This window comes from Grus americana, chromosome 9, assembly GCF_028858705.1.
Source record: "Grus americana isolate bGruAme1 chromosome 9, bGruAme1.mat, whole genome shotgun sequence".
Classification (NCBI taxonomy): domain Eukaryota; kingdom Metazoa; phylum Chordata; class Aves; order Gruiformes; family Gruidae; genus Grus; species Grus americana.
The window spans coordinates 14911704-14938989 of NC_072860.1; the positions used below are offsets into that span (position 1 = coordinate 14911704).

At 57.0% G+C, this 27286-nt stretch overlaps 1 protein-coding gene and 1 long non-coding RNA gene across 2 annotated transcripts; one reads left to right on the forward strand and one right to left on the reverse strand.

The window, feature by feature from the left end:
* The first annotated feature begins 15 nt into the window (after positions 1–15).
* LOC129210295 (uncharacterized) lies at positions 16–7781 on the forward strand. The gene is made up of 3 exons (XM_054836110.1): positions 16–512; positions 1234–1384; positions 2799–7781. Exon 3 carries the CDS (start codon positions 2803–2805, stop codon positions 5521–5523), a length of 2721 nt encoding a protein of 906 aa, XP_054692085.1. The 5' UTR covers positions 16–512; positions 1234–1384; positions 2799–2802; the 3' UTR covers positions 5524–7781.
* A 5872-nt stretch (positions 7782–13653) lies between these two features.
* Positions 13654–18443, reverse strand: LOC129210307 (uncharacterized). The gene is made up of 3 exons (XR_008578375.1): positions 18408–18443; positions 17593–17729; positions 13654–16432 (listed from the first exon to the last, which is right to left on the reverse strand). It is a non-coding gene; the product is annotated as an uncharacterized LOC129210307 (long non-coding RNA).
* Positions 18444–27286: the final 8843 nt, after the last annotated feature.

Consider the following 27286-nt stretch of genomic DNA (forward strand, 5'->3'; position numbering starts at 1 on the left):
CGGCCTTTCTGGCCCTGCCCGCAGGGACCGGGGAGCTGGGATCCTTGCTTTGGGCTGCGCTGGTTTTGCTGCCACGCTGTGCACCTCTGCCAGCCCCTTCCCGGCTGCTGCCCAGCCGAAGGACCCGGAGCAAAGTGGAGGCTCTGTCTTGTGTGCGACACCAGCCGTGCCCTGGGCTGCCAGCCCCATGCTCCCAGGAGGAGCAATGCTGCACCCCCAGACACGGTCCTGCACAGCCGACCTGCTGCCTTCCCTGCACAGGGACTGCCACCCTGCTGTGGCCATCTCCCAGGTAATGCTGGTGTGGCCAGTTCCAAGCCTGGACCGGGGATGCTGGGGCTGGCTGCAGCTTCACAAACCCTGGCACAGCTGCCACACTGCAGGGTCCGTGGCCCGGGCAGGCTGGTGTCACTCCTACTGCAAGCTCTCTGGCTTCTGCCACCCTGCAGCCTCTGGAGCAGCCTAGCACCAAGGGGGGACCTGGATGCATTTGGGATTGACATCGGAAAGGGGTAAGGCTGTTGAAAATGCGCACTAGTTTGGAGTGTTTTCTAATTTTCCAGGAAATCCCAGAAGCACCAGCTGAACCTTAATGAGAACAGGTAAAAAACAAAGAAGAAATGCAATTAGTGCAATTATCCAGTGGGAAGCTATGGGTGCCTTTGTCATTTTAAGTCTTTGACATGGTGTTTCTTCCCACAAGACAACCTGTACCGGCCAGGAGCCCTGAGTGTCACTTTGGGGGGGTGTCTTTGGCTTGTGCTAAGTTGGAGGCAAGTGCAACACTCAGCCCCAGCCCTACCACCGGTGAGGTGTGGGGCTGAGCCCAGAGCCCGGGTGTCAGCGTATCTGGCCACAGATGTCCCTGTTAGAAGCTTAAACAAATGGCTTCAAAGCAGCACCTTTAGCTACATAAGCCCACTTCCTGAGGAAGGAAACAGCTGGATATTTTTCATAGGAAAAGCTCTAAATAGAACTCCTTTCTGTTGTGTTGGTGAGGGCGGTGCATGGGAAGCTGGTGGAGATATGGGACTGCAGAGACCATCAGCTACAAAACAGGCTGGCCTGGAGATCTTCAGGTTTCCCTGGATGTGACTAGTCAAGTGGCACCAGCAGATAACACCTAGAGGATACGTGCCTGCGTACTCTCCGAGGGGTTTCTGTGATGGCCTCCCATGATGGGGGCACAGCTCTGCTGCCTGCTCCCCAGCCGTCCCTTATCTCCCCTCGCAGACCTGCACCCTAACCTCGCATGAAACCAAGCCCTGCGCCTGGGCCATGGATAAAGAGCTGGCCAGGTGATGGGACCCCCGTCTGGTGGCCTTGCTCCTCACGCAGTGTGACTTGCTCCAGCAGCTGGACTCGTTTGCAAGCGCTCAGCCAAGTAAGTGATGCAAAACGCTTTTTTTTCTCTTTGAAATGTGCCGGGAGGGGCGGCTCTGGGGAACTGCTGATCATTTCCTTGTAGCAAAGAGCAGGAGAGGCTGCAGTGCCGTGAGCTGGGGCTGTACCTCCATGTCCCTGCACTCCTGGGGAGTGGAACAAGCGGAGGACTACACTGAGGTCCATTGCAGCGAGACAGGGTGAGGGAGGGTTTTAAAAGAGTTTTGCAGTTCAAGACTGTTTATTTTCATCCTCATGCATTCAGTCCAGCCATTCTCACCCGTGCAATTAACCCATTGTGCTGCCCCTTTTGCACTTTTGCACCTGCACCCCCAGCTCCTGCACCCAAGTCTCCCTGGGGAGAGGATGGGCAAGGATCAGCAGCGGCTTCTGCCCTAGAGAACTCCATGGGGCAGCTGGCACATACCTCACCTCCCATTGGTTTCTCTTCAAATCTAGTGGCTTTCAGCCTCCTGTATTTGCTCCTCTCAACATTTTTCAGCAATTAACTTTTCATAGTATATTTACAGTCCCAGCAGAAGGTTTTTTGCATGGTCAGCTTTGATGGACACCCAAGAAGCAACCCACAGCCCTTTCCCTTGCTCCCACCCAGGGCTGTGAATCACAAGCTGGAAACTATGGTCCCAGTACAATGCTCATGGCTGCTAGGTATTACAGAGTTCATCTGTGGACATTTCATAGTCTTTTAACAAGCCTTGCTCTAAAACTTGGTTGCTGCTCACAAGCTAACCATTTCTGTCTGACAGAGCTGCATAACCAAGGCCAAAATATGATGTGATTAGCAAGAATTCTGAAAAGGAGATGCTTAGAACCAATGTTTTAAATGACTTCCCTGAACTGAGAGAAGCACCAATGAAATAGCAAGTCCACCCAGCACAGTGTAGAAATTCTGAGTAAACAAGGTCATCTGGTCTTGGCTGGCTCCTGGGACCTTTTCCAGTCCCTCATTAGCAAGCGCAGGGCTGATTGCTTCTATTGTTGCATGAATGGGCTATTGCCCTGCTGAGTAACTGGACCTACTGGGGCAGCGCTAATGGGCAGCAGCACTTTGCCTTCTTCACCCAGACAGATGCTGAGCCTACAGCCCAAACGTGGGAGAAGGAGGGCTAGAGAACAGACTGTCCAGCCCTTGCCCCTCCTGGATCGTCTCCCAGTGGCATGCCATGAGCTGGCTTGCTCTCCCTTCCTCCCCATCCCTCAGTACTGACGGCCGTGAACTCTTGTAAATGCAGTGTACGTTGGCTTGTACAATCTCTCTCTCTCTTTCTCATAAAATGAGTTATGATATGTGAATAGAAGAGTCCCAAGAGCTGAACAGCAGCATAGTACATCAGCTGTGGACAGAGATTTTTTTTTTTGTTCTTCATAACTGATTTTTGAAACCTTTTTTTCAGGACAATGTACCAGAATTTCCTTTTCCTTTTCTTCCTCTCCTTCCATCCTCATAAATGCCAAGATCAAATCCTGGGTGACGATCCATATGAAATGCCCAAAGACTACCAGGAGGTCTACAGAGGGACAAAAAATGATGTCAAAGAGATCCCAAAGATTGCAAAGCCCTTCATTTCTGAGATGATCTTTGTGCAAACCAGCATCACTGCTATAAGGAAAGGTGCCTTCAGGTACATGCCCAACCTGATCAAAATTTTGTTTATTGGCAACAAGATCAAGACAGTTGAACCTGGAGCCTTTGATAATTTGGAGAAGCTGAGGGACTTGGAGATCTCTGGTGCCTCATTAGAACTAGCTGTGGGCACTTTCCGAAACCTCCCAAACTTGCAGAGACTGGAGCTGAGAGATAGCCACCTCAGATACATCCCCAAAGGCCTGTTTGATGGACTGGAGAACCTGAGAGAGCTCTCTCTGCACACCAATGCAATCCCTTCTCTTCCAGAAGGCCTTTTTGATTCTCTCCTCAATCTAACATTTTTGGACCTGGCTAGAAACAGGATCACAACTCTTCCTGGGGATGCCTTTAGCAAACTCCCCCAGCTGCAAGTCCTCCGGCTGTATGAGAATGAGTTGCAGGACCTCCCAGAGGGGCTGTTAGACAGTCAGAGGGGGCTGCTGGAGCTCAGTCTCCAGAGGAACAGGCTCAAGACATTGCCACCCATGTTCCTGAGGAGCCTGTCTCACCTGGAGAAACTCCTCTTGGACAACAACCTCATTGGGGTACTCCCACCTCAGGGCTTTTTTGGTCTAAACAAATTGAAGCTGCTGACTTTGGGTTCAAACCACATTACAGAGCTTCCCTGCTGCCTTTTTGACATCATGCCACACCTGCGGGAGCTGGACCTGGGCAGGAACAGTTTGGCCACACTTCCAGACGGCATCTTTGTCAACGTCACATCTCTCGGCAAACTCATCTTGTCCCACAACCAGATAGCAGCTCTAACAAAAGGAGCCTTCGCTGGGCTCAGCAAGCTCTCAGACCTCCAGCTGGACACAAATCAGCTCTCTGCTGCGGATGATGAGGTCTTTGTTTCTCTGCCAAATCTGAAAACCCTCAATCTTCGGAAGAACCAGCTGGAGAGTGTCCCCCAAGGGCTCCTGGACCCCCTGAAGAAGCTGAGCTCAGTGTATCTGAGTGGGAACCCATGGAGATGTGACTGCAACCTCTGCTACCTGCACAGCTGGATCCTGGACAACAGTGAGAAGGTCAAATTGTCCACCCAAGTGTCATGCAAGAGTCCACCCCACCTGGCAGGGCAAGCAGTGACATCTCTGAGGGACGACCACTTAATTTGCCCAGCTACTCTCCCTCTTTCAGCTTCTTTTGCTCCATCTCTGTCATTCACCTCCACATCATCACAAGGGTTGTCAACCTTGCTGTCACATGGCGCCTTGCCCACTGCAGTGCCAACCGCTCTGTCATTGGCAGCCTTTCCCATCATGGCACCGCCAACCATGCTGTCACCTGTGGCCACCTCTGCCATGTTGCCAACCATGCCAAAGGAGGCCTTCTTCACTGCTCCATCATCAACCATGCCATCCAAGGCCTTCATCACCACCCCATCACCAACTGTTCTGCCCAAGACCTCCATCACCACCCCATCACCAACTGTGCTGCCCAAGGCTTCCACCACCACCCCATCACCAGCTGTGCTGCCCAAGGCTTCCATCACCATCCCACCACCAATTGTGCTGCCCAAGACCTCCATCACCACCCCATCACCAACTGTGCTGCCCAAGGCTTCCATCACCATCCCATCACCAACTGTGCTGCCCAAGGCTTCCATCACCACTCCATCACCAACTGTGCTGCCCAAGGCTTCCATCACCACCCCATCACCAACTGTGCTGCCCAAGGCTTCCATCACCATCCCACCACCAACTGTGCTGCCCAAGGCTTCCATCACCATTCCATCACCAACTGTGCCACTGAAGGCCTTCAACCTGTGTCCAACTCCAGCCATTATAAGCCTACAGCCTCCTGGGGCCACCAGCCCAGAGCCTGCGCTGTCCACTCTAGCTTCTGCCACCACACTGGTGCCCACCAGCCCTCTGGCAGCCACCACCAGAGAAATGCCTCCTGCTCTTCTGGTGCCCACAGAGAGGCCAGCCACCATACCATGGGGCACACCCAGCATCTCCATTGTCTCAGCCTCCCCCAGGGCACTTTGGCCACCCCACAGGGCTGCTGTGCCAGGCACAGTCCCACTGGCCTCACACTCCCCGTCCCACCATGCTCCTGTGCCAGGCAGGGAGCAGGACTGTGCCACTGTGTGGGGCTTGTCCACGGTTGGCACCCGGCCTGCTCCCACAGCCCCCCAACATGCTCCCACCCCTGCAGGCACCATCCTGCTCCCAACGCCTCCCGTCCCCCTGCTGCCAGACCATACGAGCCCCTGGCCGACCTCCCCACCCCTGGCCCCCATCGGCCGTCACGCCTGGGGCCTCACCCTGCGGTCCAGCCCGCGGCGCTGCCAGGTCTCCCTGGCCCTGGGCCTGGCCGCGCTGGTGCTGCAGGCAGGCTGCATGCTGCTATGGGGGATGCTCGCCCTTCTCCTTCACCAAGCCACCTGCCGCCGGGGCCGCCTGGTGCCACCGGTGAGGCTGCTGAGCCTCCACGCGCTGGCTGCCCCACGGCCCCCCGAGCAAGTCTGGGCACCGCTTTGAGCTTCGCTGCCCCGGTGTGATGTGGGCAACGCCCATCGTCCTCCTGCAGGGTCTGGAGCCGTGCTGGCGATGGGGTGCGTAAGCCATGGGGTGCAGACCGTCCCCCGGCGGTGGGTGCCCAGCACCCAGGCTGCTTTGGGGTGCCTCCCAGCTGGCCCCCGGAGGTGCTGTGGGCCTGGGGAGCCTATGCACGGTGTCACTGCCTGACGGGCCCTTCTGCCAAGCGACACTAGATGGCATCCCGACACAGGCAGTGGCTGACACCGCCTGCCCTGGGCCACTGGGAGCGGAGGGGGCGACCAGTGGCCCCGGAGGCACCACACAGAAATGCTGGAGACCCCCCAGCCAGCCAGCTGGGGACCTCGCTGGACATCGGGCACGGCCCGCCCTTTGCTTGCAGGGTCTGGTTGAGGCTCCTGCCTGCATCTCCTGCCCATCCCTGGCAGGTACCCGCAGCATGCAAGCAGTCCTTGGGGAAGGATGTCCCAAGGCTTCCCGCCCCACGCCTGCCTTACTCCCCACGTTATGTTACGGGATGTGTCAGTGCTGGTATGTCTGTTGTAACACTCTGACCTCTTCCCCTCCCTTTCTCCGGTTCTTCCTCACTGATATTAAAGCCTCCCCTGCATCTCTGCTGTGCACTGAAGGTGACAGGAGTGTCTTCATCCCAGGGCTTTTCTCGCCGTGACCTGCTGCGGGGGATTCCTGTTGCTTGCTGGAGTGTGGGGTCCCAACTCAGTGCCGGCCATCAGGGGCTGGTGTAGGACCAGGGCTGCACACCCTCCTGCAGGCAGTGGCATAGCGGGACGACAGACGTTATTTTCTTCCCCCTGTTAAATCTCGTGTCCCCGAAACCTCTCTGCGATGCTGCCTGCCCTGGCCTCTCTGGAACAGTAATGTTTGAGCATGGTCAGCCACCTGGTTCTCACACCCTAACTTCACCTGATGCTGAGCCCTGACTGCAGGCTGGGCACCGGCTCTTCAGAAGCGCAGGAGGAAGAAGCTAATTCTTCTTGTAACTGAAGGGTTGATGTGAGCTTTTACCTCTGCAGTCCTGGGCTGCCACCAGGGCCAGGAAAGCACTGAACTTAAACAAAAGTGGCTGTTTCTGCAGGTTTTCTGCCATCACAGAAAGTGCTGAAACTTTTACTGGAAAGGTTTAGCCCAGGAGATTTTTGATCTGATGAATACAGGGGTTGTTCCTTGGTTTGAGTCTCTGGGTACCTTTATTTTGCTTTATTTGGGCATGTGCTGGGCAAAGAGCTGCAGGGAAGCAGCTCAGAATCCTCCTGGCCAGGGAGCCCCGAGCGTCCCAGCTCCCCTGCCTGGTGCAAGACCAAGGGAGGGGGAAAGGGGCTTCATGTTAGGGTATGTGCCTGTGGCTATGCGTTAGGGACCTGGATATATGTCTTTGCTAAGAGCCTGTGCAGTGTTACAGGCCCTTCGGCTGCTCCTTGAAGTCCTGCTGACGGCTGTGAAATACGGGAGGCGAGTGCGGGGCAGCACATCTGGGCGGGATGGAGCGAGCAGCTCCAGGGCCGGGGCTGGCACAGCGGGTAATGAGACGCAGATGAGGGGAGGGAGTGTTTTTCCTGGCAGTCCAGATGGGCTCGACTTAATACTTGATTTAGAGGGTTTGAAAGCGGGGCCTGGCTGCCGGGGAACAGACCCCGAGCACTTCCCTGGGTGGCGAGGGGGGGTCTCTGCTGGCTTTTCAGATATTTAATGGCCCAGTGCAGTCTAAACAGGGAACTACTTCGGGGTGAGATTAGCACAACATAATCACATCTTAAAAGGTCTTCAGAGACACAAGGCACATCCGCTCTTATATTAATTACTTGTTATTAATAAAGCTGGGGTCAGGCTTGAGGTGTTCACTCTGGAGCGTGCTGATTCCCTTTGCAGAGCGGTGGTGTATCCGAAAGTCTCCACCTGCACCCGTCCCGCTCCGGAAACCAAATGGCCAACATTCCTACAGCCACCTTTAAAACTAATTTGCCCCATAATACCCCGAAAGGGCCACATCTTTCTAAGTGCCCAGAACACCTCCGAGTGCTGTAAAATAGTAATAGCCAGGGTGTTCTCAGCACGGGAATTTCCTGCTATGATTGATTTCTAATTTGCAATGAAAATACAGCCGCCTGCGTTCCCGGGGCCAGGCCGGTGCAGCTGGCTCTCAGGCAGGAGTCGGCTCCCTCCATGGCTGCGGGGCCGATCCCTGGAGCGCTATGGCTGGGAGGAATTAGAAGCCGTTCCCATGTGCCCTTGCTCGTTCTGGTGTACCCCAGGAGGGAAGGGGCTGAGAGGCGGGTGGGATGCAGGGTGTCCTGGGGGTGATGTGTCTGGGCAGCTTGTGAGGGAACATGCTTGGGTTTCCTCATCGCTGAGCAAGAGCAGCCAGAGAGCATGTGGGAATGGGGCAGGGTATGGGGGATCTGCACGGAGGAGACCAGCGTACAGGTTTTCTGCTTTGGAGCTGCACCTTACTGTGATGCAGAGGAGAGGCCTTCCTCCTGGCAGGGAGGTACGTGGCCAGGGTGGGTGCCCGGGGAGCGCACAGACCCCAACACACCCTTCCCATTCTGCTGTGGGCAGCCCAGGTGTCCCTTAGCAGGACAGCCATTGCACTAAGTAGCTCTTGATGATTTTTTAATCCATGAATTTCTCTGGTTTCTCTGAACTCAGATTTGCTGTTCCCTTGCTCACTGTTTCTTGCATGGGATGCCCCTGGTTCTTGCATTGGGGAAAAAAAAAAGGTGAGCTTCCCTGTGTGGTGTCTCCAGGCTGCTTGTGACTCTGTAAACTAATAATTCCCAGTTGCTTTGACTGCCTGAGGTCCCTGTAATTAGCCTCAGGTGACAATCAGTTACAAGCAGAGACAGGACATGGTGCGTGTCCTTGAGCGGTGCTGGGACCAGGGGTCTCCAGCATGGCCCAGGAGTCCCACAGATGCTGCTGGCTCTCTTCCTGCCCCGTGCAGACCAGACGTGGTTCCCACAGCCCCGTCACTCGTGCTGTGGTACCGACCTGTAACCCCTCTGTCCGTCAGCCCCGCCGGGAGCCCCCTGCGCTGTGGGTGCGGTGGCCTGTCCCTGCCACCTGCCTCCGGTCCCCTCCCCGCCCCTGGGGTGCCCCACGGGCAGGAAGGGGGCTCACAGGCAACAGCTCTTTCTTGTGGCTGGTGGGAAGGGGGGCAACGAACACCTGCATGGTAGGATTTGTACAATAACCCGGGCGGGGAGTAAACCTGGGCCTCCGGCGGGCAAGTCCCGCTGCTGGCTTGCTGCTGGGAACCTGCCCCAGCCCGCGGCCGCACTGCCGCAGTTTCCTCCCCGGGCACCCGCCTCGTGCTGTCCCCAAACACGTGCTGTAACTGTGCCGGCTGCTGGTGTGCTTTGAGCCCCCACGTCTCTCAGGACCAGCTGCCCTGGTGGGGTGGGGGGCTGGGGGCTGGCTGCTCCGTGTGCTGCGCGCAGGGCAAGAAGGGGCTGGTTTGGCACCGGGTCCTGTAGGAGCAGGGAGGTGCCAGCAGTGCTACCTGGAGAGGTGGGATGGGCGACGTGGGACCTGCAGGGTGAGGACTCGAGCTGGGGCAGCTCCCTGGCAGAGGCAGCTGTGGCTGCTGGGATCAGCCTAAGGACCGGCCAGGCAGGCATGTCCGGCACCCATCTACCCTTATTGCGCTCAGCAGAGCTGACCGTGGGCTGGCAGTCATTGCTCAGTGTTGCTGTGCCCCTCAATGCTTGTGATGATTCTGAACCCCAGCAGCACTGCTCCTCCGTGTGTCCTCTGGACAGTCTGTATCTCCAACCCCATCCTTCACCGCAGCATCCCTCCCCGCACCCACTCACAGCCCCCGTCCAGTCACGTCAGGCTGCTCCTTGCCAAGAAGCCCTGTGAGGTGCACAGGGCAGGAGCTGAGCTGGGACATTCGTTCATCTGCTTTGGCCTTGGCATCTCCCAACTCTCCTGCAAAAGGGCTGTGGCCATGTCCTGCCAGGGCAGGGACCCGACCTCTCCCAGGGCAGCGAGAGGACACCCAGGCACGGGAGATGGGGTACAAGGGGGTGCAGGGCCGGCACCCCCAGTGTTCCCATCCGTGGTCTGCTTGCTTCATGCCTTGTGCTCCCCATGCTTTTATCCAGGATTTGGGCAGGGCAGGGAGCAAGAGCAAGGAAAACCAGACGGTGCGTCCTCCCTTGGGCAGTGGGAGAGCCCGGAGCGGCGGAAGTCCCCTGTTTGTTTAAGGTGCAAACAAGTGCTGTTAATCTGCTGCCTGTTTGTATTTCTTTAGAGCCTCCCGAGTTGGGGGGGGGGGGGAGCAGAGATGGGGTCTCCCCTTTGTGCAGGGGCAGGGTCAGGCTATTGGAAGTGGAGGTGAGAAAACACAGAGGGGCAGCTGGAACCTGCTTTGGGAGGGAAAGATTTTTTTCGGCTATTTATGATAATTAGTGGGAAACGTTCCTCAGGCGTTTCAGATGATTCTGTAATGAAGTTGGGCCGAATGTTCCTGCTTTGTTCCCCTGGAACCATTAAAAATCCCCCTTCTTTGGCTGCCTTAATGCAATGCTGAAAAGGCACAATGGCATAAAAGTGGCTCTGGGCAGGGCAGCACGCCTCCTGCCCCGCCAGACAGAGCCCTTCAGAGCCCAGATTTTCTGGGTTATAAACCTCAGCGCTCGCAATGTTCATGCGAAGGCTGCTGCGGATCCCGCGCCCGGGGCTCCTTCGCATCCCTGATGCCGATGGGTGCGTGTGAGTGCCAGCCGGCCAGTACCACCGAGGTTGCGGCATGCCCGGTGGGGACAACGGCCGACACAAACACACTGGAGTGAGAAAAGGCAGGCACAGCGAGGGATGCCGTCACTCCGCTTTTAAACAAAAGCTGCTTTCTCCCTGTGGTTGTGGCTGGGAGTTTGCCGGGTTGAAATGCCGCGCTGGGAGGGGACTGATCCCTGTGCAGGGGGAAATGGGGAGTCCAGCCCCAAGAAAAGTGCTTCCAAGTCAGTGCTGTTCTGGGCCAGATCCTGCCCTGCCTGCTAGGTCCAGGCAGCCCCCAGGCACCAGTGTGGAGCAAGGTGCGTGAAATCCAGCTGTGACCCTCTGGGTGGATGTGGCCGTGTGCTCCCCTGCCCCACCTTAAGCCGTAGCCACCAGCGGGTGTCATGATGGCTGCACCCAGCTTACACTGGACTTTGGGGGACGTGGTAGCCAAGGGTTGTCTGGAACAGTGACCCAGATGTCTTGCTGGTATGCAAATATGAGTATAAGTCAATCGTCTTACTCTATAAATAGTGGAGAGCCCAGAGCCCACTGAACTCTCCTGCACAGCAGTGGGGCACGCCAGGATCTCCCCTTGAGTAGGAACACCTCTCAAGGTTACTCCTTGAGGTTGAGAGGACCGTTGCCACATCAGATCCTCGGTAAGTGACTAATAGCGTGCAAAACTTTGAAATCTTAGCGAAGTGATATACAGGATTGATTGTGCATATATAATCCTTTAGACATAAACCGTTGATCAAGTCTGGGACTAGGATTGGATCCAGCCACACCTAGGCTCCTCTCTGAGGAGTTTAGAAAGCCAGGGTGTCCTTTCTGAGCCTCATGACTCAACGGGAGGGTCTCCGTGACAGTTTTGTCTGACCCTGTCCTCTATGCAGTAAATAATCCAGTGTACCTTACTCTTGTTAAACCACTGTCACATTTACTATCAAACTTTGTTAACTTACTGTTTTACATCAATATATTGTTGCTTCTCTCTAAGTGCATGACTCTGTCCATGACAGTGGATCACCATCAGGCTGCAAGAGCTGGCTCATTCTCCTCTTGCTTTTAGCAGTGGAAGGCTTCTCCAGGTCAAGTGATGAAAAGAAAATCCATCTGCCTGATTTCATGCATCTATCAGCTGTTTCCCCAAGGACGGTGTGTAAAGCTAATGGGAGCTCTCCTGCTAAAGCCGTGATAAAAAGGGAAAATGGCAGGAGCTTTTAGCATGCCAGTGGGGGCTGAATGTGATGGGTTTTGGTGCCCCCATCTGTATTCTCATCCGGACTCTGGCCGGTGAGCTCAGTGTCCCAGGCTGGGACACAGGGCAGCAGCTGGTGGGGGGAGCTGCTCCCCTTCTGCTCCGCCTTCAGCTGGGTGAGGGCGGCTGGGGAGTGCTTGGGCACCCAACGCAAGCACCTGGCAGCAGCACAACCCTGCGGTGCTGCGAAGGTGGGAGGGTGCTGTGCCTGCCACCGGGCATCTTCCTTCCCAACCGTGGCGTGATTTAGCCACCAGCGAGCGCTAATTGGGATCACGTCACCCTGAATGCCCACTCGCTGTCCCATGGCTGGGGCCGACGTGCCCCGCTAAGGCATTAAATCATCGTGCTGGGGAGGAGAGGTTAGGGGCCGGGAGCACAGCTCTCCAGGAGCTGCCCCATCTCTCCACCTCGCCTGCCCCGGCCATAATCAAGCGATCATCTCAGCCTCTTTGCTCCTTTCAGTGGGGGAAAATCTGCAGACAAATTCCTGCCAGTGGGACGTGTGAGCTCTCCCGGGTGGCGGGATAAAGATACCTGTCACCTCTGCCCGGCCCCGTTGCTGGCGCACGCTGGGAGCACGGCTGGGGAGCCTGGTGCGGGCTGCGGGGCCGGTGACTCGGGGCGGTGTGGGAACAGGCCGGGAGGGCTCCCGGGAAGAGCGGGAGGGCTTTTCTTTTCCCTGAGATAATGCATGGCCTGCAGCGGCGAGGCAACACAATGAGCCCAGCTGTGAATAGGCTGGAGCCCTTACCTCCGGTTTCTGTTACAGGAGATCCTGAAGCACCACTTGAATTATGATGCCTTTGCCAGTCCCCATGTCTGTCCAAGCAATCTTTTTTGGGGAAAAAAATCTCTAGATACACAGTAAATTTTCTTTGGGAGCTGGGGTGGAAGTGTTTGGATACCTGCTGGCCCTGGGATGGAGTATTTGGCTGGTGTGTGTTTGGAGGCAAGGGTGATGGGTCCTGGGCAAGATGTGATGCACTTGGTCTTGGAGATGGGGACATCAGTGAAGGGTGCTGCCTGCATCGTGCTTTAAGCTGCCACATTGAGCCAAATTGCTCTCTTTGCAAAGTTTGCCGTGGGAAACCAGCTATCTTTACGTGTAAAGGTGATGCTATTGAGCCTTGTGGACCACGGCAAGCTCTGAGCAGCATGTGGAGGGTGGACACTGGCAGCATGCAACGGCTCCGGCCAAGAAGCAGCACGTCTGATGGACCAGGCAGCTCCCGTACCACCCCCATCCCTGCCGGCACACCTCCACCCCTTCACTCTGCTTCCCCCCCCAGGTCTAGCGATTGCTTTCCAACACATTATTTCCATAAGCTCTCGGCACAGGGCAGAGACAAAAGCTCAGGTACGGAACGGCGGCGTGCTCCTGACCTTTCCCACCGCCGGACAAACGGACCCGGCAGCACGAGGCAGGCGCACAAAGGCGCTGCGCCGGCCGGAGCGCTGACCCCGCCGTGCCACAGCTACCTGCTGCTCCGCCACAATGGCCCCACGGCCCCGGCCGGCCTGCCGGGGCGATGAAAAAGGGTCCGAGATAATAATGAGCCTGACTACCACTGCTCTCTTCAGAGAACCGAGTCAACTCCTTGGGAAGAAACAAAAAAAAAAAAAAGAAAAAAAAAAAAGAAAGAAAAACCCCTCTTGGATAATAAAGAAGTAACAAATGAAGACTGAAAGCCTATAGAAGGCGTCTTAACCCAGCAAAGAAAAAAAATGTCAACATCTGTGGAGCTGTCTGCGAAAACAGACCGAACCCCTAATGAATACCCTCTAGAAAAGGCATTCACTCGAGGAAAGGCAAAAGGCTACATTTTTCTATGGAGGTATAAAGATTTTGATGAATCTGCCCTTTCCCTTTCCAGTGCAGTTGAACCAAGCACTAATGTTCATCTTCAGCTGTATTAAAGGGTGCGGAGGGGGGCGGAGGGGGAAGAGTCTTGATCTGAAAGCTTATGAGGAGGGTGGATTTAGGGAGCCTGGATAGATGTCTGAGCACTAAGGCAAGGAAGAAAAGCAACAGGCATTAGAGAAAATACTGTTTAACAAGAGTTTCTTTAGTCAGCCCATTTGAGCAGAGATTGGTGCGCCGTAAACGTAATCCTCTTAGTGCTGACTTAAACGTGTTTGTACAAAACAGGGAAATATAATATGAATGTAATAGTCACGTTTGCTAAAATGCTTAATAAAAAGACAAAAGTCCTTTATTTTGATCTTCAGCTCCGGTGCAGGCTTGGGGCACAGCAGATGTTTTCTCAGAAGACTGCTTGGAAAAAAAAAAAAAAAAAAAGAAAGAAAGAAATTCAGAGTATGGCTGTGTCCTGGCTGGCTGCGCCGCACGGCACTGCAGCATCGTCACTGGGCTCGTCGCCGGCAAAGCCAGCCCTTGCCTGATGAGCCCTCGGGCTCTCCGGCATGCGAGGTGAGCCACCATGGTTTTGACGCTATAAACACTTGATGAGGAGCGGTTAGTAAACAAGGTGTGTTGCAGGTGGGAAGGCACAGGCAATTTTCTTTACTGTCCCTGGAAGCTTTGCTGGGGGGGACAGCGTTAAGGAATAGTCCGCAGCTGGAAGGGGTGCAGCTCCTCCCGAGCAGGGCAGAGTTTAAGTCCCGGGCTGTCAGACTCAAACCCAGCCAGAGCTGTTGTGGAGGGACCGTAACGGCCATCCCCACGTACTTCCTACCTTGTGCTGTGCACACAGCAGGAAAACCGATGAGTAGACTTGCTGTAATCACCATCCTAACACCTGTGCTAATCACAGATGAATTTAAAGACATGAGTAAAATTTGCAGGGTTTTTTCGTGGTTTTTCTCTCTCTCTTTTTTTTTTATTTCTATAAAATAATCATGGAAAATGCTAAATTGAAATGGCAGCGTTTGGTTTTGACTTAGCTTTCTAAACTTTTAATTAGCGTTGATGTTGTACAGCCGTAGTGGCTAATGTTAAATATATTAGATGTTTGCCTTGGGCGCTGTTGATGCTTCACATTGTGAAACGCCAGCAATATGGGCAGAAGATATGGTGATAAAATCAGGTCACTTTACCAGATATAATAGGCAAACGTTGCTATTCCACAGTAAATTTATCTTTCAGACTTTTCTTCCGACCTGGGACAAAGAGAAGAAGTGCCGCAGTACTGGGCAGCTCACACGGCAGGGCAGAAAAAGGCATCTCCGTAACTACCCTTGGGCCAGCGCGACCCTGGGAGCCTGGTGGGCACGCTGCGCTCCTCTCGGCTCTCGCGTGGCGCCAGGGAGCTGGTGATAGGACTAAAGGAATGGATTTTCCTCTGTGTTTCTCAAACAGATATCATCTTGCCGCGAGAAGCCACGGTTCCCCCTTGGGCCAGCCCACGTGTGTGCTGGTGGTTGGTGCTCAGTGGTCCATGGGGCTTGAGTCAAGGCTTGGGTCAAACCCAGGGTTTGTGCTGCAGGTTTGGGTGCCTGGTCATGCCAGGGTGCCCCTATGATGCCACATCCCAGAGGTGGAAGGGTGGCGTCGGGACAGGGCTGCTTGCTTTCTGCCACAGCAAATGTCAGTGCAAACTAGGTAGAACTTGTTTCCTGAAGAAAATTTCCACTCTAATAGGAAAAGAAATGCCCCAGCGGTTTTGGAAGTACATCAGATGTTTTCTGGTATGGGCCACAATGTGTACAGAGAACGCAAGGCATTTTCTGTGGAGAGCAGATATTTTCCACAATAACAACATTTTTTGTTAAAAAGAAATAAATCATCTGGTCTCCCAATTAAAAAGGAAGAAAAAAAGCTTTGAAGTCAGATCCTTTGCTTGGGTGCTGCCGCACTGGGCAGGGATGGAGAAGCCCCTCCAGATGCAGAGGAGTGAAGGGAGCCCGAGGGGCTGAGCTGGGCTGGTACCTGCGCCTGGCTCCTGTTAGCGGGTACGTGCGGTCACATCGATGCCATGTGGTTCAGATCCCCAACATCTCCCAGGTCATCTCCATCACTGGTCACCAGGCAGGGAGGTTGAGAGGTCCTGTGTTTCCCACCAGGCACCTACTTGGGAAGATCTGCTGGGGACACTGAGGCAAGTGGCAGCTCCGAGGAGAAACCAGGGGCAGTTGGAGCCAGGCTGGTGGGGACATGCCTGTAACGCGGTTCATCCAGATCTGTGCAGACAGACGGCGATGGCTGATAAGCTCTGCTGCTGGTCTTGTGTAATTGTTCATGTTTTGGCTGTGAAATGGTGAAAAAAGACTTAAAACAGCCAACCCGCTGCTTGCAGAGAACGGTGCATTTTTGGTAGTGAGAAGAAAGGAACTGGGTTAATTATCTGGGACTGCCATCATTTTTTTTGGAGGCTGATTCCTTGGCTAAGGGAAAATGAACCACAGGAGATTTTTCTGCGGGGCAGGGAAGCTCTCGGTGTTCAGTGCTGCCCGCTTGGGCTGCGGTGCCCTCGTTCTGCACGGGGCAGCAAACCCCATGTGTCGCATCTGCCCGGGTGCGGCGGGAGGCAGCACGAGTGCTGGAGCAAGGCAGAGCAAAGGGCATCAAAACAGAGCCGAGGAGCCGGCAGGTATTTGCTGTCTCACCGTCATGCCTCACATCCTGGGTCTGAACTTCCCAGGAGGCGAGCGGGGCGTGCAGCCCCATGTCGGGGAGCAGGGGGGCTGAGCACCAGCAAGCCAGGGCTGGGGCAGATAAACGCAAAGGGCTGAGAGGCACAGCAGGTCCAGGGGGAGCGGTAGCATCTCCCTGGTACCTCCTCCTGCTTTCTCCCATGCCTGCTTTGTTTCTTTCTCCTAATAGTGACAGCAGAGCCTCCAAACGGCTATGTTTCCTCCTGGCACACCTGGTTCCCGAGCCTCATGTGCGAAAGGCACATTTCTTCACCAGCAACGTCGTTACTGTAACGGGAACAACGCAGTTTACAACCCAATAAACCCCACATCCTTCTGTGCATGCTTCTCTTACGTGACGCTAATGCTTGCAAGATGTGCAACACTGCGGGACAGCCCCGGTAACCAACGCCCCAGCAAACGGCTCGTGTTTTACATTGCTCTGCGGCCGCAGCCTTTGCTAATTAATCCCAGGGACAAGCCTCCTGCTATCGGCAGCCCTGCGGCCGCTGGGTGCCAGTGCCCGCTGCAGCTCCAGTCCCGGCTCCACGGCCAAGCACGAAGCTCGCTCCCGGCTGCGATGGGTGCCCCCAACCACAGCCCACCCTCCATCCCCGCTTTCGGCCGCAGCTCGGGGCCGTTTATAGCCCGGTGCCGGCCGTGGCTCGGCGGGGTGCCCGGGCGCCGGGGGAAGCGCAGCATTGTCTCACAGCGGCGTTGTGATCACACACTGCGGCTAACGTGATTTACATCCCATATTCGACCTCTGGCGACTTCAAAGCTCGGGTGAGAGGGGGATTAAGCGGAGGGGCTGGGGCCGGGGGAGCCAGGGGGGGCCCAGCTCACCTTTGAGCTCCTGTCGTCCCCTCCCCGCCGGACCCGGGATAATCATCTCCCTTTGTGCTGCCAGGGAAAGCCGGGGTGCAAACACAGGGACCTTGTCAATATTGGTTTTTGAGAAGACTTTTTTCTATTCTCCCATGTCTAGAGTTTTTTGTACCCAAATCCCGCTGGTGCTGCCCAGCCTTCCCCTGGGAAATTGGGATCCCGGGGGTCCTCGCTAACACCAGCCATTGATTGAAATTTCACACCCACCTGTTTGCACACAAGATTTAATTTGGTTGATTCTTCATGCCCTTTTCCTGCTTAATCGCCAACCTATTGACCTTAATATTAAAAGGGGCTAAGGGCGAGGGGGAGAGAGACTACATTTCTGTAAGGGAACAAAAGCTTCCAGAGAATAAAGTAGGCACAGCCAGCCCTGAGCTAATGAATCCCCACCGCACACAGGAGCAGAAAACCCTGCGCACTGCCCTTGGCTGGTGCAGCACTCCCTGCAAACAGGGCACGTTTCACCGCATGTCCCTTTCCTCGCTGCCCTTTACAGGACCCACAAATTTAAGGCAAGAAGGGATGGGAGACCACCCAGGCTGAGCCTAGGCACGTACCGGCACGCTCTGTTTTGCTTTTTCCTGCACATGTGTGGAGTGAACATCCTCGCTGAAACGCCTCCTGTTTGATGGAAGATGTTTCCTCCAGCGATGCAGCAGCAGCAGTGGGCAGAGGTCAGGAGCATCCTGCACACCTGCATGGCAAACACCGGTCCCTGCCGTGCCCCAGCACTGCTTTTACACACACACACACACACACACACACACACACACAGAGCAGAGCAGCATCCGTGCAGCAGTGTGAAGCTGAACCCAGCCTTGCACCCAGGGGTAACACTGAGCCCTGCTGTGCTCCGGTGACCTGGCCAGCATGTCCTGCGAGCTGGGGCTGGGGCAGTGGTGGCACTGCGCATCCTCTGCCCGGCACAAGACAGCCCCCGGGGAATAGCTTCCCCGGCCTGTGAACTAAATAATTCACCAGCTCGCTCAGCCCAACAGGGCAGCACTGAGGCACGTGCGCCATGGCCCGGCAGCCTCCCTGCTCTCCGGGGGTCTGGCTGCTCTCGTGCTTGCTCTGCCCCTGAGCATGGGCAGGGACAGGGCAGGAGAAAAGGCTTTCGGTGTCTGCTGAGGTCAGGGTGGGGTGAAACATAGCCTTTAACCAGCCCGGTGGAAGGGAGGCTGGGACTGTCCATCCCCGCTGTTTGGCTGGCAGGAGGCACAGAAACCTGTAGCACAGGGCCTTGTGCTAATCTGCCGCCAGCCCCCCAGCACGCCGTGCCATGCCCGCACCGTGGGGCAGCAGGAGGGGCCAGGTGTGCTGGTACAGGCAGGGCACAGCCCACACAGCCCCACGAGTGAAGTGTACGTACACCCAAGGGGACCGGTGCGTGGCTCCTGGTTGCCGGAGGCACACGTCCAGCCCAGGGGTGATATCCGGAGCAGCAGCCTTGGCTGTGGGGGTACCAGCCAGCCCAGCCCCGGGGGGCTCTGACCACCTTCCCTGCATCACCCTGTTTCACGGGGTAGAGATTTTGGTGGTTTCTGCACTTGCAGATGTAATCTGCCTGCTGGAAAACAAAAAAGGAAAAGGAGCTCTATTTTTTTTTTCCCTGCTCTGCCTTAGCTGACGTGAAACCCAAGCTGTGTGGGAGCCTGCGAGCGTGTGTGGCTGTGCTCACACGTGTGTGCGGCGGGCCGCCCGTGTCCTGCGCCCTGGCCGGGGCCGTGCCGGGGGGGGAGCGTGCGGGTGCATGTGTGCCTTTCCCCAGGGGGTTTGTTTTGGTCTGCAGAGTGCGGTCGTGTTTATTTAATATCTGACGTCCCTTCTGTCTTCAGCGCTGACATTAATTGCCAGACAATGAGCAATGGAGCCCAGATGTTCCCCGGCGGTGGCCTCCCTTCCGTCGCCAGCGCTGTGCGGGTGATAAAAAATCCAAGGGGGAGTCGTGTTCGGGCCGCCGTTGCTGCAGGGCCGTTAGTGGGAGCAGGCGGGGGGCTTGCAGGTCAGCTTCCCCAGCTGGGGCTGCCCACGCATGGGCAGCTCCTGCCCCAGCCCCCCTGTGCCAGGAGCTGGGCACGGGCAGTGTGGGCATCTGGGAGCAGGGGCCGTGCAAAGCGCTGGAGGTGAAACCCACTGGTAGACGGGCTGATCTCCAGGCCCCCCCCCGAGCACCTCCCTGCCCAGGCTGCAGCAAAAGGCTTTCACAGGCTGTGCCCGGCCACCACGCTGCTGGCGTGCTCGCAGCCTATCATTTCATAAGTATCCTTACTTGCGAAACAAGAGGCTGTTTTACGCAGACGTGGCCTTATCGGAGAGCCACAGTGCTGCTGGGGCCCCCGCGCATCCAGCCGAGCACCCGGGCTGTGGCTGCGTGGGGCTCTGGGTGGCCCCGGGATTTGTCCTTTAGCTGCGGGGCAGGATGGGTGAAATACTGCTGAATACGGCTGAAATGGCTGGGCTGTGCAGAGGAAGGCAGCGTCCCCTCTCTGTCCTCCACCGTTGGTAAGACACACTGTTGAGGAATGGGTGGTTTGTGGGGAGGCAGCCCAATTCCCTGCACTGCCAGGGGTCTGGCATATACTCACTGCTAATCATTAGCCATCATTCTTTAACTGGGAATGAACTATTAGAACAAATGGTACTGGAGACTAATGCATGGGATGGTGTTATTTTTAGAAATTATATCTGCCACGGTGGCATCACTTCCTAAAGGGACGCGCGTGACAGGGAGCATAACCAGCAAACCGGCCTGACCAGCAAATAACCCCTCGCACGGTTTCCATATTGCCTTTTTAAACAGGAAGGGAACATGATACAAACGCTATGCGAATTATGATCTGAAAAGTTTTCCTGGCAGGTTATCACATGAGTTGTTAGTGTCATTCTTTGACGTGCACACTCAAAGCCTTTCTGTACCACTGATTTAACCCCCTCGCCCCCTGGGAGGGCTGCCAGGAGAAGCTTTTCTTCCCCGCCTCTCGGGTCAGCCCTTTTCTCAGGTACCCCCGAGATGTGATTTCACACCAGCACCTGAGCTGGGGCTCGCCAGCTGCTGAATTTTGGGTGCATCCCAAGGGGCTGTTGAGCCGGGGCAGGCCGGGAGCCATGACGCCCGCTGCAGCTGCCCCCTCACCCCAGGGCTGCCAGGCTGGGAATTGGCCGAATAACCCTTCCCGTGCACCACCTCCTCTACCCCGGCACACTGGGACATTCTCACCCCCCCCAAAAGCATCCCTGGCTGAGGCGGGGAGCGCGTGGGGGTCCGCTCGACCCAGCGGGGCTGTGTGGGTGGGCGGGGGTCCCTGCCCACGCGTGTGCTCATCTCCTTCTGGGCTGCCTTGGCCACGGCTTCGCGCAGAGCCCAGCTGCGCTCTGGCCGGGGAACATCCGCTGTGGAAACCTGGGAGGAGCTGACAATCCCCAAAGATTGGCTGCACACCCGGCCAAGCAAGAGCTGCTGGCTCCCGGCCTAATTTGTTGCAAATGTGCTTCCATGTGGTTCCAATCTGGACACCCCCCCCGCCCCCCCCCCGGCTCCCCCGGCGCTGTCCCCTGGGGCTCGGCAGGGGCCTGGAGCAGCCCCGATGCTGGCCCGGGCACGCGGCAGCCGCCCAGCTCCCCGACCCCGAGACGTCTCCCCCAGCCAGTCCTCTCCTGGGGGGCACAGGGAACCTCCACCCCCGCCAAGGACTGAGACCTTTGTCATAGCAAATTCCCTCTGGGAACACGATGCCCAGAAAGGTCCCTGCTGGCCTGCGCCCCACGGAGGGGCTAACCGCTCCTTTGGCACTGAGCCCGGCCCCGGGCATCGTCTTCCCATTGGGGTTTGATTTTCATCTGCCGCTGGGTGACGTGTGGGGGTGGCGGTGGGCTGGCAGCCAGGAGCAGCCAGCATCCTTATTTAGCCTTCACTTCGCCCTTCCCAGCTGTCAGCCGGGGCTGCGGCTGCCTCCTCCCCGTCCTCGGGCGCAGCTGGGCTGCCGGGGCACAGCACCTTCTCTGCCCTCCCTGCCAGCTCCTGCCAGGTTGGCAGGGTTTGGGGCAGGAGGGAGAAAGGCTGGGTCCTGCTCACTGCATCCCGCGCACGGAGGCCCATGAGAGATGCCGGCAGTGCTGCGTCGCTACCCCTGCGTCGTCCCGCTGTGAGGCTCTGCTGTGCTGTGCCCCTCGGTGCCGCTGCCTGCCGGAGCTGCCCCCGGGCAGTGCTCGTGACACCGCATCAGCCCCTTACAGCCTGGCTCCAGCTGAGATGTCCCCAGGCAGCACCAGGCTCCAGAGCCCACCTGTCCCTGCAGTTCCTTGCTGGGCTTTGCATCTCCCCCTGAAGCAGGGCAGCTCTCGGGCCCCCAGGACCGGCGCTGTGGGGACACCCTGGTGCACAGTCCCAGCATCAGCAGTTCCAGGCAGGTCTTCCCCTTGTCCCATGCATACACCTGGGCTAAACCTCTCAGACTAGTGCAAGCACCATATATTCATTTCAGATCTTCCATGTGAGCGTCTTTCCCCATCTTTTGGAGTCCTTGCCTACATCCTGCAATGCCCCTTTAGTGCCACCAAGCAACTTGAAACTCAGTTTAAAATGAGTCTGGACTCAAACACCCTCTTCCCCCTCCAACTCATGCATTTGGAAGGAGATCGCATCAAAGCTTCAAAATGATCAGTAAAAAATTGCCCATTAAGCAAAGTTACAACTCCCCTCCTCTCCAGTGTTTATAGCTGGATTAAAAATGCCTGGCACATGGTTAACGCTCGGAGCATTGAAATAAAATGGCATAAAATGAGTTCAGTCCTCCTCAAATTTCAGGAGAAGCGGGGTGAACTGTGCAGGGGAGCAAGCGGAGCCGGGGCCAGCACCTGCAATAACATCTTTGGTGTCACTGCAGGAGCGGAAAAGGAAATGAGCAGTCAAGGAGCCGGGAGCAGCACGGTGGTGGCCGGGCGGGCTGGGCTGTGATTGCTGCCCCACCACCCCTCGCTGAATCCAGAGCCCCCCCACGGGTAGTGCTGTGCCACTGGCACCCTGGGGTGGCTGTGCTGTGGCCGTGGGCAGCGTGGTCCCCCGGGCAGCCTGCGGGAACTGTAGCACTGGGAAGAGTGACCTGGGTGTGTGGCTGCCGTGAGGGAGATGGGGAGATGGGGTCCCTCTGCCACTCTGCCTCCAGCCATTGGGGTGGGTCCAGGTACTGAGCAGGAAGAAATCTCCCCCTTAAGTGCTTTTGGATCCTGGGGAATAAGCGGCTTGGCTGAAATGCAGAAGCATCAACGACAGCTGTGGGAGGACGCAGCATCGCCCCGCAAAGGGCTCTGCCACACGCCGCCACTGCAAGAAACGCTGGGATGAGCTTGCCTGGACCCTGCATGGGAAGCCCCAACCCCAGGAGACTGGTCTTCCTTCCTCCATAAAAAGCCAAGCTAACCCCTTCGGGGTGACCCAGGACTGCTGTCAGCCTTGCAGGAGCAGTGTCAGGGTCTGCACCGGAGCGGTGAGGAGAGCGCCGATGCCTGGACACCCTGCAAGGTGTGCAGCCCTTGCTGTGCCAGAGCGCTGCCGCCCCGGTGCAGCCAGGCGTTGCGCTTGGCCTTTTAAGATCAGAAAGGTTTTTGAACTGACGTGAGCTCTGATACGCGGAGGAGAGTGTGCAGCAGGGTAATTAAAGTGTAAGAGCAAGGCCGGGTTTGCCTTTAATGGCTTGCAGCTGCAAATATTTTTCTGTCTTCTTGAGCCCACTTGTAAGCTGTCTGGCTGTATTTCTCATCCTGGCCAATTAGATTCCCATGTGTGCTGCAGGAGTGAAAATATAGAAAGTGAATAATCCTCCAATTCTGCTCCTCGTTGCAGAGGCCTTTGAACCTCTGGCTGCCGTGGCTCCCTCCCACCCCAGCCCCATCACCGCCCCGGCCAGCCCCTCCGTGCCCACCCTGGCTCACCTCTTTGCAACTGAACCTCACCTCTAGCAAAGCTGCCTGGGCATCACTGCGATTCATCTTCAAGCCTTTCTGATCAAAGCCGGGGGCTTTTTTTTGTTTCCCCCCTTTTTGCTGATTTTTACAGCCATTTTCCCTTTTGGATGCTGGTTTTCTGCCAAAAGTTCCACTCTAAAATCAAAAGGGGCAGTCCATTAATACGAGGCAGCTGTAACAAGTACACTATTGTGTTGTCTCTTCCAAGGTACCCAGGATTTTTAATAAACTGGGGGGTGTGGGGAGCTGGTTGCCTCCAAGAAGGAGGAGGCAAAGGCGGGGGGAGAGGGAGCTGGCAGAAACCACAGTGCCATAAAACGCAGCCCGGCGGCGCGAGGCCTTCGGCACGCTCGGCACTGCGTGGCGGTGGGAGCGGTGCAGGAGGCACTCGGCAGCCTCCCGGCTTCCTTCCAGCTCCGGGATCAGGTATCGGTTGGGAAACGCCGCTCACTTTGATCCCTGTGGGCTGACGAGGCTCTTTGCCAGGACCCACGCGGCGAGAATAGGCTCACCGCCCTGGCTGCCCTGCACCGGGCTGCCCGCGGCTGCCGGGGCGGCTCGCTCCGGGGACAGGAGCTGCAAATCCCAGGGAAAAGCGGGGGGAGCCAGGCAGGGGCACAGAAGCTGCTTGGGCTGCGAAGGGGTCCCTGCGCTCCCCGAATGTGTGGGACACGCAGGGTGGGTGGCTGCGGTGCCTCTACTACTCTGAGCCATCCTGGTGCAGGGAGGGCAGCTCGGCCACGCGGGGACCCCCTGCCTGCGGGATCGGGGTGGCTTTTCTCTGTGCCGCAGCGCCGGCTCTCCAGCCCCACGGTGCCGGCAACCTCGCCGCCCCACTCAGCGCAGCTCTGCCCTCACCTTGGCTGCAGGGCTGCAACCTGTCAGCTCCGCTGCCCGGGAAATGCCAGGCACATGGCCAGGCTTGGCAGCAGCAGCCGACCCAGTGGCCTTTGCAGCCATGCCATTCCCGATTCCGGGGGGGCTGTGTCCCTGCCAGGGTAGCCCCCTCCCAAGCCACGTGCACCTCTGTCCAGCCTGGGGGATGGCCGGCCGGCATGGCTCACTGTGAGGGGCAGGTGGGACGCTCTGCTGGGGTCGAGGGCACCCATGCGCCAGCTGGGAACCTGGTAGGGAGCCCCAGTCAGTGCAATGGGTTGTAAAACTGAAACACCCACAGCCATGAAGAGCTCAGACCCCACCTCCCAGTCAGGTTTGGGTCTCTCTGGGCAATGTCAGTGTTATTCCCGATTCTGATCCAGCCCAGCTGGGGAAAGTCCCCAAGACCTTCTCTGTCTCATTCCCCATGAGGGACATCAGCCAGCCCCCAGCGGGGCCATGTGCGAACTGCCTTGTCCGGCCAGGAGCCACGTGTGATGCCCCTCGAGACCCCCAGCACCCATGGCTGAGCCACCGGAGCAAGGTGGGCAGAGCAAACCCCAGACGGGGCTGCCACATCAGCCAGATCAGTGGAGCATCCCTCACTGCCAGTCCCCAGGGCTCCTGCCCTCTGCTCCTGTGGGGTGCAGGGAGCACCCTACGGCGGGGCGAGCCGAGGGCAGCGAGGCAGGTTCTCGCACCAGGGTTTGGGAGCAGCGGGGTGGAGGGGCCGACCCCGTGGGCTCACCATTGCAAGTCAAGGTGAGGACGGGCTGGGAGCAGATGGGACCTGCTCTGCTCCTGAAAGAGCGTTTCTGCTATTTATGCTAAGCGGTGGGAATGCTTCTCAAGCATTTCGGATGGCTCTGTAATGAGGCCGGCCTAAATATGCCAGCATTGTTTGTGCCGGACAATTAAAAACTCCCCCTTGCCACATTAACGGTGTCTCTGGTGGCGGAAGGGCCCGGGAAGGCGCGGGCGAGGGCAGCCCACAAAGCCGGCCTTTTGTTTCGTGCTCCTTTGAACCCTCTCAAAGCCCCCGTTTCAAGGGGTGGCTTTTGTTTTCTTTTCAGCAGGCCTGAACCCAGAGCCGCCTGTTGTTTAGCAACACAGAAATGTGACCTTAATTGACTCTGCTCTCGGGTGCACTGTGTAAATCACTTCTGGCACCCAGGGGAGTGCGTGACGTACCCCCCCCTGCCCAGCCCCGCTACACCGGGGGAGCATCCTCTCTCCGGCTGCTCCCGGTCCCCGGTATAGGGGGACCCTGGCTCTGCACACCCCGGCTGGCTGCAGAGTGGGATGGGAAGCGGGGCCGGGAATACTGTCCTCGTGGCAGAGGGTTTCCCGTTTCCATGAGGGAGCAGGGAAAACTGTTTCCCTCTGCTCTTCGAACCCCGTTTGGCAGCCAGTGCCTCCTGCTCGTGTTTCCAGTCCAGCTGGGCTGGTAAGCCTCTTCACCTGCCTTCCTCGGGACTCACCGGGTTAAAGCTCATTGCAAGATAAATTAAATGATGATGATGAAAATGATTAAGTGATGAAAAGGTAACAACTCCTCCTGCAAACATCTGACACGCACTTAGCCAGGCGACTTATTTGTAGGATACCAGGGGGCTGATACATTAACAGATATAATTTGCGGTCTCCCGAGGAGAGGTTAAGGGCTGGGAGCACGGCTCCCCGGGAGCTGCCCCATCTCTCCACCTCGCCTGCCCTGGCCTTAATCAAGCGATCATCTCAGCCCGCGCCTCACTGTCCCCCTCGCTCCTTTCAATGGGGGAAAATTTGCGGACAAATTCCTGCCAGCGGGACGTTGGAGCTCTCCTGCATGGCGGGATAAAGATACCTGTCACCTCCGCCTGGCCCCGCCGCCGGCTCATGCTGGGAGCGCCGTTCAAGGAGCACCATGCTGATACCCTTATTTGATTACGCTTCTTCATGCCTTCCTCTGTGCGGGAAGAGCTATTCAGCGGTGGCACCACGGCGCTCCCAGCACAGGCTGGCCCCGCTGCTGGCCTTTTGTTAGCCCCACTGGCAGCATGCCGGGTGTCAGGGCTCCACAGGGGACCCCGCGCTGCCCCCCCCCTCGCCCCCAGCCAGGGCTCTTCCTGACGCTTTGCAACAGGGTCCTGGACAGGCTGTTGATTTTTAACCAGAAATCTGTAAAAACAAGGAGGAAAATAGGATTTAAATAGAAACATGAATGGCTCTACGAGGTAAGTGCTCTGCTCCTCCTTCTGCTTCGCTGTGCTGCTGGCATGCTGGCGATGCAGCTGCCCGATACCTGTTAGCTGTGTCCAGCAGGAGATCCCAGGGGCGTGTTACCGGGATCAGCCCCGGTGCTGCTGGCTGCTGGGCAATCTGGCTCCCCGGTGGCCTTGGGAGCTTTCGTTTGGGTTTGTAAACTTGCAGAGAGGGGATCAATCATCCCTCTGCCCAGAAACTCAAACCTCAGCAGCTGGAGATCCCTCTGGCACGAAAAGCCTTTGGCTGCAATCTCAACATAAATGCCAATTTGCAGATTCCCTGGGCAGAGCCAACCCCTTGTGCCACGCTACCCATTGCTCCCGGACAACGCCACCTGTACCCTGCCGTGTCCCAAGGACCAGCGGTGCCACCTCACCTGCCGAGAAGAGGTGTGCCCTCTGCAGCCGAAGCACTTGACGGGTCACCCCATGCTGCTCCAGCCCCGCAGCCCCTCTGCTATCTCCAAAAGCTTCTTGTATCTTAGGTTAAGGTAAAATACACTGCTCCAGGTGATGCTGGGGTGGGAGCCCCCAGCCAGCCCTGCTGCAGCCTTGGGGACGGCAGCCTGGGTTCCTGCCTCTCCTTCTGGAGTTAATCACCCGGACTGCTAGAAATGTGGAGCAATTGGCCCTTGTTTTGCTTTTCCCTGCTAGATTAAAGAGCTCTTAAGTACCTGGCTTGTTATTTCTGCCAAGGTACTTACGCACCAAGATCCTTGTGACTGTAATCAAGCCGCCTCTTGATCTTCTTCCTGATAAACTAAGTAGGCTGAGTGTCCTGTCTGCCTCCATCGGAAACATCCTCAGCCCTTGTCCCGCCCTCCCGGGGTTTCTCTGCAGGCTCTCCAGCGTTGCCTGCTTTGGCAACACGCATACCGCAACACCTCCAGCGTGCCAGGGCTGGAGCTGCTGGTGCGAAGGCACTTCCCTGTGCTGGCTCCTCCAAAACAGCCCTTATGTGGGCTTTGGGCACCTGCCCCTTCCCCACACCAAAGTTTGCTGTGAGCATCAACCATCCTCAAATCTCCCTCCAGTGAGTGCTGCTCCGCTGGGCAGGAGCAAGGCTCTGGGGAGCCGTGCAGCAGTGAGCGTGGCTGGGGCACAGCATCTCTGGAAGAGAGAGGACTCTCCAAGCAGCCAGGGAGGTGAAGACCAGCCCTTACCT

Excerpts from the sequence above, each read along its gene's own strand:
- LOC129210295 (XM_054836110.1), top strand. The coding sequence starts at position 2,803 with ATGTACCAGAATTTCCTTTTCCTTTTCTTCCTCTCCTTCCATCCTCAT.